The sequence below is a fragment of the Scyliorhinus canicula genome, chromosome 10, assembly GCF_902713615.1.
Source record: "Scyliorhinus canicula chromosome 10, sScyCan1.1, whole genome shotgun sequence".
NCBI lineage: Eukaryota > Metazoa > Chordata > Chondrichthyes > Carcharhiniformes > Scyliorhinidae > Scyliorhinus > Scyliorhinus canicula.
The window spans coordinates 163,486,589-163,500,031 of record NC_052155.1 but is presented as its reverse complement, the minus strand read 5'-3'; the positions used below and the strand labels follow the sequence as shown (position 1 = coordinate 163,500,031).

Below are 13,443 nucleotides of genomic sequence, written 5' to 3'. Positions count from 1 at the left end.
TGTCCAGCGGCATCACAATCGGCCGGGACCCGTGCTACTGGCTGGGGGGGGGGGGGGGGGGCTTTTACGAGGGTTAGGGGGACTAGTAGAGGATGACCAGTGGGTGGCCAAGGGGGCACGATTTGGCAGGTCGGGTCCGCACACGGCCGGCGCTATGTTTTATAGTGTGACCGCTGCAGGTCGTTGCCATGCACGGCCATGCACCCGACCATTCTCCAGGCATTTATACCGTGGGAGCCGGGAGTTTTACTTTGCATGGCTGCTAGCCCCTCACTAATCACAGAATTGGTGAGGGATCGGCGATGATCTTGCCGTCATAAAATGCCACAGTTCCCATGCCGGCATCAGCACTTATCCTCCAAAACGGTGAATCCAGGCCAGAGTCTTCCTCCAGCACAAACTTTGTGGACTGCTAATTTTAAAGTGAAAAGTGAGCATCTTACCTTCACTGCTGAACACAAAGCCTGCTTAATTCAAACAAACTTCTTCTCAACTGTCAGAAGTCCATTATGTTTTGACCCTTCCCAGAAAGTGTACATGATGACAGCGATTTATTCAGGAACCTTTGAGTATTGCCAAAGGAGGAAGACACTAAATCTCCAAACAATTAAAAACTCTCATGGTGCTCGATTTACCAGCAAGGCAACCTGCTACAGCCAGTTAGCAAGTCTCTGTTGATCAGCACTGACACATCCCATGTTACAAGATGAAAGGACTGACATGCAACCAACACAGCCCATTAGGGGAAAATACGCACACACACACACACATATACACTAACACAACAGGGGAAGCAAACCTCCAAGCCATTTAAAACAAATACCTTTTAATTTAGAACACAGCTTCTCCAGAAGGAATACAGATCCCGACTATAGGATACTGCATCAAATGCTCAACTTGATACAAGGTAATTTACATTTTTATATTGTGAAGCTTCTTTCTGCTTCTGATTTCGGAAGGTGTACCTTTTGGATTTCTGGCACCTTTTAAACCAACCTGGGCTTCATTTGACTTCATAGAGAATATGGAGCCCCTTGCCTGACCTCGCTAGGGGCTTAAACTTTAGTCACTGGGAAAAGAGCTCTGCGTCTGCCCATATGAGCTCAGTCCTCAGCAGGAGAACTGCCGTTGCAGCAATGCAGTATAAAAAAGTCCTGCCTGGATGGACCTGGTACTGCAGTTTCTGGTTTCAGAACGATGACTGCAATATGACCGCAACACAAACATTTCCACTGTTATCAAATCTTCTGGTGACCTTGGTTGGAAGCAATCCTAGATTTGTGATTTATTCTGCATCGATACTCGGACCTTGTAAACTGTTTGCAGCACTTAAGTACCAACATTTCACTGAACAATCTGTTATGATTCAGAAATACATACATTTGGCTACATCAAAAGGTAATGATCCTCTGGTCGCACTGGAGGTGCCACACTTTGAGGGTGCACGAGTTAAAGTTCAATCCCTGTTTCTGTAACTCAAGCTTTTCTAGCGTAGAGTCTCCCAGTTCATGTCGTAAACACTTTTTGAATTAATTCATGGTGTGGGGCATTGCAGGATGGGCCAGCATTTATTGCCCATTCCTGAGTGCCCTTGAGGGAGCATTTAAGAGTCAATCACACTGCTGTGCATCTGGAGTCACATGTAAGCCACACCAGGTAAAGACGGCAGATTCCCTTCTCTAAAGCACACTAGTGAATCAGATGGGTTTTTAGGACAATTGACAATGGGTTTCATGGTCATCAGTTGCCTTTTAATTCCAGATTTTTACTGAATTCGAATTTAGCCATCTGCCATAGTGGGATTCGATCCCAGGACCCCAGGGTTTTATAGGGTCTCTTGATTATCCGTCCTGTGATAATAGCACTCCCTCCCCATTATAGATCAATCCCCTTCACTATCATTTGGTCAAAATCCAAGAACGCCTTCCATAACAACACAGTTTGTGTACCCACACCACACAGACTGCGACGGTTCAAGAAGTTGATTTAACACTGCCTGCTCAAGGGAAATTTGGGGTGGCGAATGAATGCTGACATTGCCAGCAATGCTCCAAGCCCATGAAAGAATTTTTAAAAGTGGCGAGAGAGGGGAGAAAAGCTACAAGAGTGCTATTTTCTCACTATTGATGTTTAAAATTATTCAAAGCAATTTAAATAACTTGATGCCAGCAAATTCATGAAATGCAGAGCTCAATATGACTAACTAATAAACCATCGAAAAGGGTTTTCAGTGGAGAGGGATATCAAAGTTGCCAATTCTAATTCATTATATTTTCTGCTGACATTTTACAGTAAGAACATATGAAATGGATATTTTAGATGCTCATTTGAAATAGTAGAAAAAGTTATTGGCCTCCATAATCATTAATGAGACCTGAATGGTTCATAAAATGGGGTTCACAGTCATCCAATATAATTTTTTTCATTATCCTTGTTACATTAGGGAAGACATTGTTATCAGGGTTCGGAGGGTGGATTCTTGCAGAGGTGATGGGCGTCTCACCCAACAGCTGGAGAGATGGTGAGACCCTCGCATCAACTCTTTTCAGGAAGGCTCACAACATTGGGAGCTACTCAGGCACCTGGCAGGCCAGCAGCAGGTCTTCACACAGGATCAAGGGTTGCATAGCCAGAAGTCCAGCTCAGTCCAGTGCGGGTGGGGTAGTGGTAGAGTCCTTACCTGCCACCCTTCCCCTGATTAAATACCCTCTCTGCCACCAAACTAACCATTTGGAAGTTCACAAGATTCTGCTGTTTAGATTTTAGGATAAAATCCAATCTTTCTCTGCATCCTGACCTTGTGGCATTTTCATCTGGCCTCACTGTCGGTTGTGATGTCTAATATGCAAAAGATGCCTGTCGATTGATGGAACCATCAATTCACTAGACACGTGCTTTAAGATATGAACAGTGGTTTTAATCTACTAACTAGAGCCAGCCTGTTACCTGTTGAACTCTCGATGAACTGCAGGCTGACTCTGCACAAGGGTATTTATACAGCAAGTCCAGGGGGAGGAGTCGTGGGCGGAGCCAAGGGTGGAGCCCAGGTACAAACTCCTGAGCATTCCCAGAGCTACTCCTCCTAGTGGTCAGATAATGCTACTGCGCTTACAATGGTATTGGTAAATACAGTGTGAATTACTAAGTTACATTCACCACATCGATGTTGAGCTCAAGTCTCCCATTTTAAATGGGGGGGGGGCAACAAGTCTCCCTCACATTGTTTTCATTTGATGGTGCAGGGTTTTGGAAGCGTGCCAGATTTGACAAATGGCATTTGCTGAGGAATTTGGGACATTCGGAAATGTAAGTGTAAAATCTTTTCACATTTTCAGATGTAGCTCTGAAATGTTGTATTATAATATAGATGTGTTTTTAATGCAATGATTAATAAAAGGGATCTGTCCTTTAAAAGTAAATTGACCCTTACATTGAGCAGCCTTATGTGGTTATTGATGTGCCTTACAGTACTTTTCCAATGGAGAAAGCACCATAATGCAATGAACGATCAGCAAAATGTCCTGTCAGCCTTTGATATCACCTTTGGGCAGCTGTGACTATTATCAATGCCTCATTGAGTTTCAAGTGCGAATGCCATTCAGCACAGTCTCAAAAGATGTTGGGCGGGATCCTCCAAACCTCTGCCGGGTCGGAGAATCGCCGGGGGTCGGCGTGAATCCTATCCCTGCCGGCCGCCAAATTCTCCAACCCCCCCAAAAGTCGGCGAGGCGTGAGTCGCGCCGCCCGCCTCGGAGAATTGCAGGGATAGGCGCAACTCAATGGGCCCCGGGGCTGCCCGAATTCTCAGGCCCCTGATGGGCTGAAGTCCCGCTGGTTTTTTGCCACCGGCGTGGATCAGACCAGGTCTCTTAACGGCGGGACCTGGCGGCGCGGGCAGGCTCTGGGGTCCTGGGGGGACGTGGGGCGATCTGGCCCTGGGGGGTGCCCCCACGGTGGCCTGGCCCACGATCGGGGCCCACCAATCCGCAGGCGGACCTGTGCCGTGGGAGCACTCTTTTCCTACGTGTCGACCGTGTCAGCCTCCGCGATAGCCGACGCGTAGGTGACCCCCCCCCCATGCATGCATGGGGATGACGTCAGCAGCCGCTGATGCTCCCGTGCTTGTGCAGACTTGCGCCGGCCGGTGAAGTCCCTTTGGCCCCGGCTGGCATGGCGCCAAAGGCCTTCCACTCCAGCCGGTGGGACGCAAACCACTCCTGTGCCGGTCTAGCCCCTGAAGGTGCGGAGGATTCTGCACCTTTGGGGTGAGCCGACGCCGTTGTGGTTCATGCCACTCCATCCCGCCGGGACCCCCTGCCCCGCCGGGTACGGGAGAATCCCACCCGTTGCCTCTGTGGACCTGTATTTTTAGATCAGAAGGGGACACATGCCTACAAACTTCAGAAACCCTGATGTCATATTACACTCTAATAAGCATTGACTGGCATACATCAAGACTTCCATACCTCACTCAGAAGAAAGTTTTGGCTTGAAGAGCTGATGCTCACTCAGATTGGCCAGCAGTTCTTCAAATCCTCCAGGCACATTGCTACAATAGCCAGACGAGGCACTACATGGAGCTGCCTGCCACAGCGTCCAGGGAACAGGAGGACAGGTAATTGGTAAGGGTCCCAGGACAGGTACGATAGGGAATGCCTGAGGTACTTGCAAGGGAAGTGATTGTGTTTTGGGAAAAAGTCGGGGGACAGGCCAGGATTGAGGAGTGAGGAGGAAGGTCTGGAGCTCAACGGGCCTTAAGGGAAGGGCACCCTGAGTCAGAGGATTTCTGACGGAGGCACCCATCCCATTCCCACCTGAGATCCAGCTTTGTTTATTGATATGTTTATCCTCCTGAGTTGCCATCTGCATTGAGACAGGGCAGGAAAACATTCTTCTGGGGCAAGGGAAGGCTTCCCGTCTGAGGTCCCACCTGCCCCAACATAAAATCTGGACCAGGTCGGGACAAGTGGGAACTCTGAGGGCCTCTCCTCCATGCACTTGCACGCCGCCCTGCCGGCCTCCGGTCCCACGCCTCAGAACCCATCGGGCTTGTGGGGGACGGAGGGGGGCTGGGGGGTGGTTGTGGCGGTGGGAGGTGGGAGGGGTGGATGGGGGTGAACACAGTGTAGAACTCTGACCATGGTTTTTGGCTTGTTGGCACAAACGATTTTCCACATGGCAGAATGCACTTTTATCTCATGATACTAATGATATTGAAGCTTTTACTATATTGTGAGAAGTTCGTTGATCTCTCCTAAAGAATATAAAATATTTTCCATTGATGTTGCCTGGGATATGCACACTCTACATAGTGGATACCTGATACGTGTCTGTAGAAGATACATGAGGGGCACAGGGGTGGCATGGGTCATCTGAGGGAGCATGGAGGGTACATGTAGGCTTGGAGGTGACATTGGAGAATTTCAGGTGGCGTGGGCTGGCGTGGAAGCAGATGCAAGGATGAAAGAAGCGAAGGACGAGTTTTAAGGGGTTCTGAACTCTGTTGGGAAGTTGGAATACTATGATGGAGATCCAAGGAGGACTTACGACAGGCCCACCTCTGTACACACATCTTTTGCACTGGTCCAAGGCTCACATACTGAACTGTGCACTTGACCCTGGTATGAAAAGACAGAAATGGCTTCAGAAGTCATTCATGGGCCCGATGTCCAATTTGTGAACCAGGCAAGTGCACAGGTCTGTTTTCCCTGAGCCCTGAGGAAGAATTGGCACAAAGCATTGTATAAAGGTGAAGAGCATCTGGCCACAATGGGTGGGAACCCAGACTCACAGCTTAAAAACCCACTCAACTATACTGTCACCAGATCTAACCTGCGCCCGGTATCTATCAGTCTCGCCAAGGAGACCCTAGCCAGACACCGTTTAGCACTGATCCCCACCAATGCGGACCAGTCAAAACGGCACTTGGGGAGCCCCCCACCCCCAGGTGATCAGAGATCCGGGGGTGGTTGGCCTGTGGCCAGGCTGTAACCCTGACACTGCTGGTGCCACCCGGGCACCTTGGCACTTCGAGCCCAGAACCCTGGCAGTGCCACCTGGTTGCCACCCAGGTATTGCCAAAGTGCCCAGATGACACTGCCAGGCTGACAGGGGCATTGTCAGGTTGCCAGGTTGGCAGTGCCAGGCTGACATTTTGTCCACACAAGGGATCAGTCCTGGGGGTGTCTTGCCGGTATGTGTTGGGGGTGTTGGGATTCGAGGACATCCCAGCTCTCCGGCGATCGTAACGGGCAGTCCAGAGATTGGGGAACCATTTGAGCCAGCTAACCCAGAGTCCAGAACAGACCCTGTATTTTCTTTAGTTAAAACGCGTCCAAAGGAATTCTCCTCCGAGGGACGGTCAGTGGGGCAGTAGCCGAAATCTGGGACCTTGTTCAAATCCATCACAGATTGACAGGATGAAAGTTTCCTGTTTCGTGACTATGTGGATGCCACATTAAATGTGTACTTCCTGACAAACAGGAATCCATAGCGCAGCACATAAAGAGGTGATGTGAAACATAAATACAGTAGTTAGTTCCTGGGGAACAACAAAGACATGATCATTGAGCAGCGTGACAGTACCAGAGCTAAATCAAACAGCCAACAAAGCTTGATGGAGTTTGCAAGGTCAAGCAGCGACTGAGAAATGAAAGTAAAACTCTGGAAATAGAAGACAGGTGAGCATGAATGATATGCTAATTGCATAATTAAGAGGGAAAAAATATCCAGATCACATTTAATCGGTGCTCTTCTGAAATCAGCAGCGTCAGCGGGGAGCTCATACTTTGCACACCCGAGATCATGGACAAAGAGGGGCACAGGTAAAGGTGAGTGATAACAGGAAGGTGGGCATTAAATACCAACTTGAGGGCATCAGTTGGTGGAGGGGCGGGAAAGCCATCCATGGGTCTTCCAGCCATAGACTTAATCAGAGTGCGGGTGGGATAGTGGTAGAGTCCTCACCTGCCACTCTTCCCCTGATTAAATACCCTCTCTGCCTCCAAACTAACCATTTGGAAGTTCACAAGATTCAGCTGTTGAGATTTTTGGAATAAATCCAATTTTTCTCTGCATCCTGACCTTGTGCCGTTTACTTTGGCCTCATTGTCAGTTGTGATGTCCAATATGCAAAAGATATGCCTGTCGATGTTGAGGTCATGTCTCCCATTTTAAATGGGGGGGGGGCAACAATCCTCCCACACATTGTTTTCATTTGATGGTGCAGGGTTTTGGAAGTGTGCCAGATTTGAGAAATGGCATTTGCTGAGGAATTTGGGAGATTCTGAAATTTAAGTGTAAAATCTGTTCACATTTTCAGATGTCGCTATTAAGTGTTGAATTGTAATATAGATGTGTTTTTTATGCAGTGTTTCATAAAAGGCATCTGTCCTTTAAATGTAAATTGACCCTTACATTGAGCAGCCTTATGTGGTTATTGATGTGCCTTCCAGTACTTTTCCAATGGAGAAAGCACCATAATGCAGTAAACAATTAGAAAAATGTCCTGTCAGCATTTGCTATCACCTTTGGGCAGCTGTTACTATTATCAATGCCTCATTGAGTTTCAAGTGCGAATGGCATTCAGCACAGTAGACCTTCCATTCATCTGAAAATGAATGAGAGTCTCAAAAGATGTTGTCTCTGTGGACCTGTATTTTTAGATCAGAAGGGGACACATGCCTACAAACTTCAGAAACCCTGATGTCATATTACACTCTAACAAGCATTGACTGGCATACATCAAGACTTCCATACCTCACTCAGAAGAAAGTCTTGGCTTGAAGAGCTGATGCTCACTCAGATTGGCCAGCAGTTCTTCAAATCCTCCAGGCACATTGCTACAATAGCCAGACGAGGCACTGCCACTGAGCTGCCTGCCACTGAGCCCTGGGGACAGGAGGACAGGCAATTGGTAAGGGTCCCAGGACAGGTACGATTAGGAATGCCCAAGGTATTGCAATGGAAGCGATTGTGTTTTGGGAAATAGTTGGGGGATAGACCAGGATTGAGGGGTGCGGAGGAAGGTCTGGAGCTCAACGGGCCTGAAGGGAAGGGCACCCTGAGTCAGAGGATTTCTCATGGAGCGGCCCCATCCTGTTCCACCTGAGATGCAGCTTTGAGATATTCTTTGAGAAGGTGACTGAACAGGTAGACGAGGGTAGAGCAGTTGATGTGGTGTATATGGATTTCAGTAAAGCGTTTGATAAGGTTCCCCACGGTCGGCTATTGCAGAAAATACGGAGGCTGGGGATTGAGGGTGATTTAGAGATGTGGATCAGAAATTGGCTAGTTGAAAGAAGACAGAGAGTGGTAGTTGATGGGAAATGTTCAGAATGGAGTTCAGTTACGAGTGGCGTACCACAAGGATCTGTTCTGGGGCCGTTGCTGTTTGTCATTTTTATAAATGACCTAGAGGAGGGCGCAGAAGGATGGGTGAGTAAATTTGCAGACGACACTAAAGTCGGTGGAGTTGTAGACAGTGCGGAAGGATGTTGCAGGTTACAGAGGGACATAGATAAGCTGCAGAGCTGGGCTAAGAGGTGGCAAATGGAGTTTAATGTGGAGAAGTGTGAGGTGATTCACTTTGGAAAGAATAACAGGAATGCGGAATATTTGGCTAATGGTAAAATTCTTGGTAGTGTGTATGAGCAGAGGGATCTCGGTGTCCATTTACATAGATCCCTGAAAGTTGCCACCCAGGTTGATAGGGTTGTGAAGAAGGCCTATGGTGTGTTGGCCTTTATTGGTAGAGGGATTGAGTTCCGGAGCCACGAGGTCATGTTGCAGTTGTACAAAACTCTAGTACGGCCGCATTTGGAGTATTGCGTACAGTTCTGGTCGCCTCATTATAGGAAGGACGTGATGGCTTTGGAACGGGTGCAGAGGAGATTTACCAGGATGTTGCCTGGTATGGAGGGAAAATCTTATGAGGAAAGGCTGATGGACTTGAGGTTGTTTTCGTTAGAGAGAAGAAGGTTAAGAGGTGACTTAATAGAGGCATACAAAATGATCAGAGGGTTAGATAGGGTGGACAGCGAGAGCCTTCTCCCGCGGATGGAGGTGGCTAGCACGAGGGGACATAGCCTTAAATTGAGGGGTAATAGATATAGGACAGAGGTCAGAGGTGGGTTTTTTACGCAAAGAGTGGTGAGGCCGTGGAATGCCCTATCTGCAACAGTAGTGAACTCGCCAACATTGAGGGCATTTAAAAGTTTATTGGATAAGCATATGGATGATAAGGGCATAGTGTAGGTTAGATGGCCTTTAGTTTTTTTTTCCATGTCGGTGCAACATCGAGGGCCGAAGGGCCTGTACTGCGCTGTATCGTTCTATGTTCTATGTTCTATGTTTATTGATGTGTTTGTCCTCCTGATTTGCCATCTACATTGAGACAGGGCAGGAAAATATTCTTCTGGGGCAAGGGAAGGCTTCCCCTCTGAGTTCCTACCTGCCCCAGCATAAAATTGCTACCAAGTCGGGACAAGTGGGAACCTAGATGGCCTCCCCTCCATGCAATTGCACGCCACCCTGCCGGCCTCCGTTCCCGCGCCTCAGATCCCATCGGGCTGGTGGGGGAGGGAGGGGGGTTGCGGGGTAGTTGTGGGGGTGGGGGGGGGGGGGGTGGGTGGTGAGGTACACTGTGTAAAACTCTGACCATGGTTTTTGGCTCGCTGGCACAAACGATTTTCCACATGGCAGAATGCATTTTTATCTCATGATACTAATGATATTGAAGCTTGTATTATGCTGTGAGAGGTTCTTTGATCTTCCCTAAAGAATACTAAATATTTTCCATTGATGTTGCCTGGGATATGCACACTCTACATAGTGGATACCTGTTACGTGTCTGTAGAAGATACCTAAGGGGCACAGGGGTGTCGTGCGTCATCTGAGGGAGCATGGAGGGTACATGTAGGCTTGGAGGTGACATTGAAGAATTTCAGGTGGCATGGGCTGGCGTGGAAGCAGATGCAAGGATGAAAGAAGCGAGGGACGAGTTTTAAGGAGTTCTGAACTCTGTTGGGAAGCTGGAATACTATGTTGGAGATCCAAGGAGGACTTGCGACAGGCCCACCTCTGTACACACATTTTTTGCACTGGTCCAGGACTCACATACTGAACTGTGCACTTGACCCTGGTATGAAAAGACAGAAATAGCTGCTGAAGTCACGCATGGGCCCAATGTCCAATTTGTGAACCAGGCAAGTGCACAGGTCTGTTTTCCCTGAGCCCTGAGGAAGAATTGGCACAAAGCATTGTATAAAGGTGAAGAGCATCCGGCCACAATGGGTGGGACCCAGACTCACACAGTAAAACAGCTTAAAGACACACTCAACTATACTGTCACCAGATCTAACCCGTGCCCGGCATCTATCAGCCTCACCAAGGAGACCCCAGCCAGACACCGTTTAGCATTGATTCCCACAAATGTGGAACAGTGAAAACAGCACTTAGGGAGCCCCATCGGGCGTACGGAGTGCAATTCTCTGTTTTACTCTGTGTGCCTCCCCCATCCACCGCCACAACCATTGCCCCAATCCCCCTCCCTCCCCACCAGCCCGATGGGATTTAAGGCGCGGGACCGGAGGGCGGCAAGGGTGTGTGCAATTGCATGGAGGGGAGGCCCTCTAGGTTCCCAATTGTCCCGACTTGGTAGCGATTTTATGCTGGGGCAGGTGGGACTTTGTAGGGGAAGCCTTCCCTGGGCGCAATTCTCCCATCGGGAGACTAAGTCCCGACGCCGGAGTGAAAACCTGATTGTTACACTTCGGCGTCGGAAGCCGCTCCCAGCCCGCTATTCCCCCGCCCCCGGGGGGCTAGGAGCGGCGCCACATCATTTACGCACGCCGGACCTTGGCGCCACGTAAAAGCGGCGCCGCGTAAATGACGTCACCCGCGCATGTGCGGTTGCCGTCCTCCCCGCGGCTGCTCCACAAGAAGATGTCGCATGGATCTTGTGGGGCGGCGGAGGAAAGGAGGTCCTGCTTCAGAGAGGCCGGCCCGCCGATCAGTGGGCACCAATCGCAGGCCCCCCACCCGGTGCAAGAAACCCCATTCCCCCCCACCCCCCCCCCCCCACAGGGCTGTTCCTGCCGGCAGCGGCCAGGTGTGGACAGCGCCGGCAGGAACCCGTCATGTTGGGCAGGCCACTCGGCCCATCCGGGCCGGAGAATCGCCACTCGCCCGTTACAAACGGCGAGCGGCAATTCGCCTAGCGGCCAGCCGTGAATCTCGCCACGCCGGTTTGGGGGGGGGGGGGAGGGTGGGCGAATTGCGTGCGGGTGCCAGGGCGGCGTGGCGGGACTCTCCCACACAGTGTCGGGGGGGGAGTGGGGGGGAGAATTCCGCCCTCTGTATTCTCTTTAGTTAAATCGCTTCCAAAGGAATTCTCCTCCGAGCGACGGTTAGTGTGGCAGTAGCCGAAATCTGGGACCTTGTTCAAATCCATCACAGATTGACAGGATGAAAGTTTCCTGTTTCGTGACTATGTGGATGCCACATTTAATGTGTTCTTCCTGACAAACAGGAATCCATAGCGCAGCACATAAAGAGGTGATGTGAAACATAAATACAGTAGTTAGTTCCTGGGGAACAACAAAGACACGATCATTGAGCAGCGTGGCAGTACCACAGCTAAATCAAACAGTCAACGAAGCTTGATGGAGTTTGCAAGGTCAAGCAGCGACTGAGAAATGGAAGTAAAACTCTGGGAATAGATGACAGGTGAGCATGAATGATATGCTAATTGCATAATTAAGAGGAAAAAAATATCCAGATCACATTTAATCGGTGCTTGAACTCAAAATGCGGCACATTTTTAAAAAATCTAATTGCCTTGAGTGGATAAGGGGAGACTTTAGTACATTCATTTAAAAAAAAAATCTCCCCTCAGACGTTGCAGCCTTCCCAAACAGATATATTGTCCTTGTCAGAGATGCATCCACTCTTACATTTTCTAACTACTATTCCTGCATGTCCTGTGGGAGATGTAGTAAAATTCACATTAGGAGACTCACAAGGCCTTATCAAAGATATTTCTTACCAAGCTGAATCTTCCAGAGGGGTATTAGATTCCTCAGCTCGGAGAGTACTATCATTCCTCAGAGTGACAGTTCAGCTCTTGAATTATACATCTCGGAATTTTCTAATCATCTGTAAAAATGCATGAATCCAGTAATATTCATTTCTTCTTCAAGGCGGCAACTTGTTTTAAATGCAGCAGCTATCCATTTTTAAATTTGTATTTTACAGCATGTCTCACAAAGATTTTAACTTTAATTCTGTAGCTCCTTCTTGTCTTGTGTGGCAGGGGTTTACATTACCGTCGCTGAATCCCCCTATATCAACATTCTGGTGGGGTTACCATTGGGCAGAAACTGAACTGGGCTAACCATAGTGATCTACCATATGATCTAATTCTATGAACAGTAATTAAGAAGTCAAACAGCAGCAGCTCGCTAACAGTAAAAGCTCGGTTTCCATAGCTACATAAAGGCCAATAAGTGTCTCATGTGCTCCATCACATACAATTTTAAAAAGGGGCAGCACGGTAGCATTGTGGATAGCACAATGGGTTCACAGCTCCAGGGTCTCAGGTTCGATTCCGGCTTGGGTCACTGTCTGTGCGGAGTCTGCACATCCTCCCCGTGTGTGCGTGGGTTTCCTCCGGGTTCTCCGGTTTCCTCCCACAGTCCAAAGATGTGCAGGTCAGGTGGATTGGCCATGATAAATTGCCCTTAGTGTCCAAAATTGCCCTTAGTGTTGGGTGGGGTTACTGGGTTGTAGGGGTAGGGTGGAGTTGTTGACCTTGGGTAGGGTGCTCTTTCCAGGAGCCGGTGCAGACTCGATGGACCGAATGGCCTCCTTCTGCACTGTAAATTCTATGAAATCTATATAAATACTGTGGCTACAAGAACAGGTCAGAGGCTGGAACTCCCACGGCGAGTAACACACCTGCTGACTCCCCAAAGCCAATCCATCATTTGCACTACATAAGTCAGGAAATATGGAGTACGTCCCACCTGCCTGGGAGGGTGCAGCTCCAGTCCATTGCAAATAATAATAAAAACCGATAAAGAAGGCTTCTCCTTAAAATCAAATAAGTCAATTCCCAGGAACTCCCATGGTATTGACAGCAAAGAAGAAGGTAATCATGGTTCTTTTTGTTTTTGACTGTTTACGGCACTGTAGCCACCTAAAATGGACGCTGAGCTACAAAATAAGCCAAGCGCTAAGACTGCAGGGAAACAGGCAGTTTAGCCAGAACGGCAGTCTGCAAAGAGAGCATTTTGCATTCTGCAAGTAGCAGAAACCAGTTTGGGCTCAGGTGAGAAGACCTTAGCTAGGTGCAAATGGCAAAACGCTTTGCATGCTAATGAGGCAATCAGACCTGAACACCCACACAATAGAAACATTTGATTCTGAATGGACACATTTGAA

General features: G+C 48.7%; 1 protein-coding gene across 4 annotated transcripts in view; it reads right to left on the bottom strand.

The window, feature by feature from the left end:
* Window positions 1-13,443, bottom strand: part of neto1l (neuropilin (NRP) and tolloid (TLL)-like 1, like) — a 376,641-nt gene that overhangs the window by 200,993 nt on the left and 162,205 nt on the right. Inside the window, exon 1 of one of the 4 annotated variants that reach the window (XM_038810067.1) lies at window positions 12,047-12,193. The exons of the other annotated variants lie outside the window; for them this stretch is intronic. Coding sequence (XP_038665995.1) covers window positions 12,047-12,101 — 55 coding nt within the window. The 5' untranslated portion in view covers window positions 12,102-12,193. Of the gene's footprint in view, window positions 1-12,046; window positions 12,194-13,443 lie in introns of those variants that run through there. 4 annotated transcript variants of the gene reach the window in all.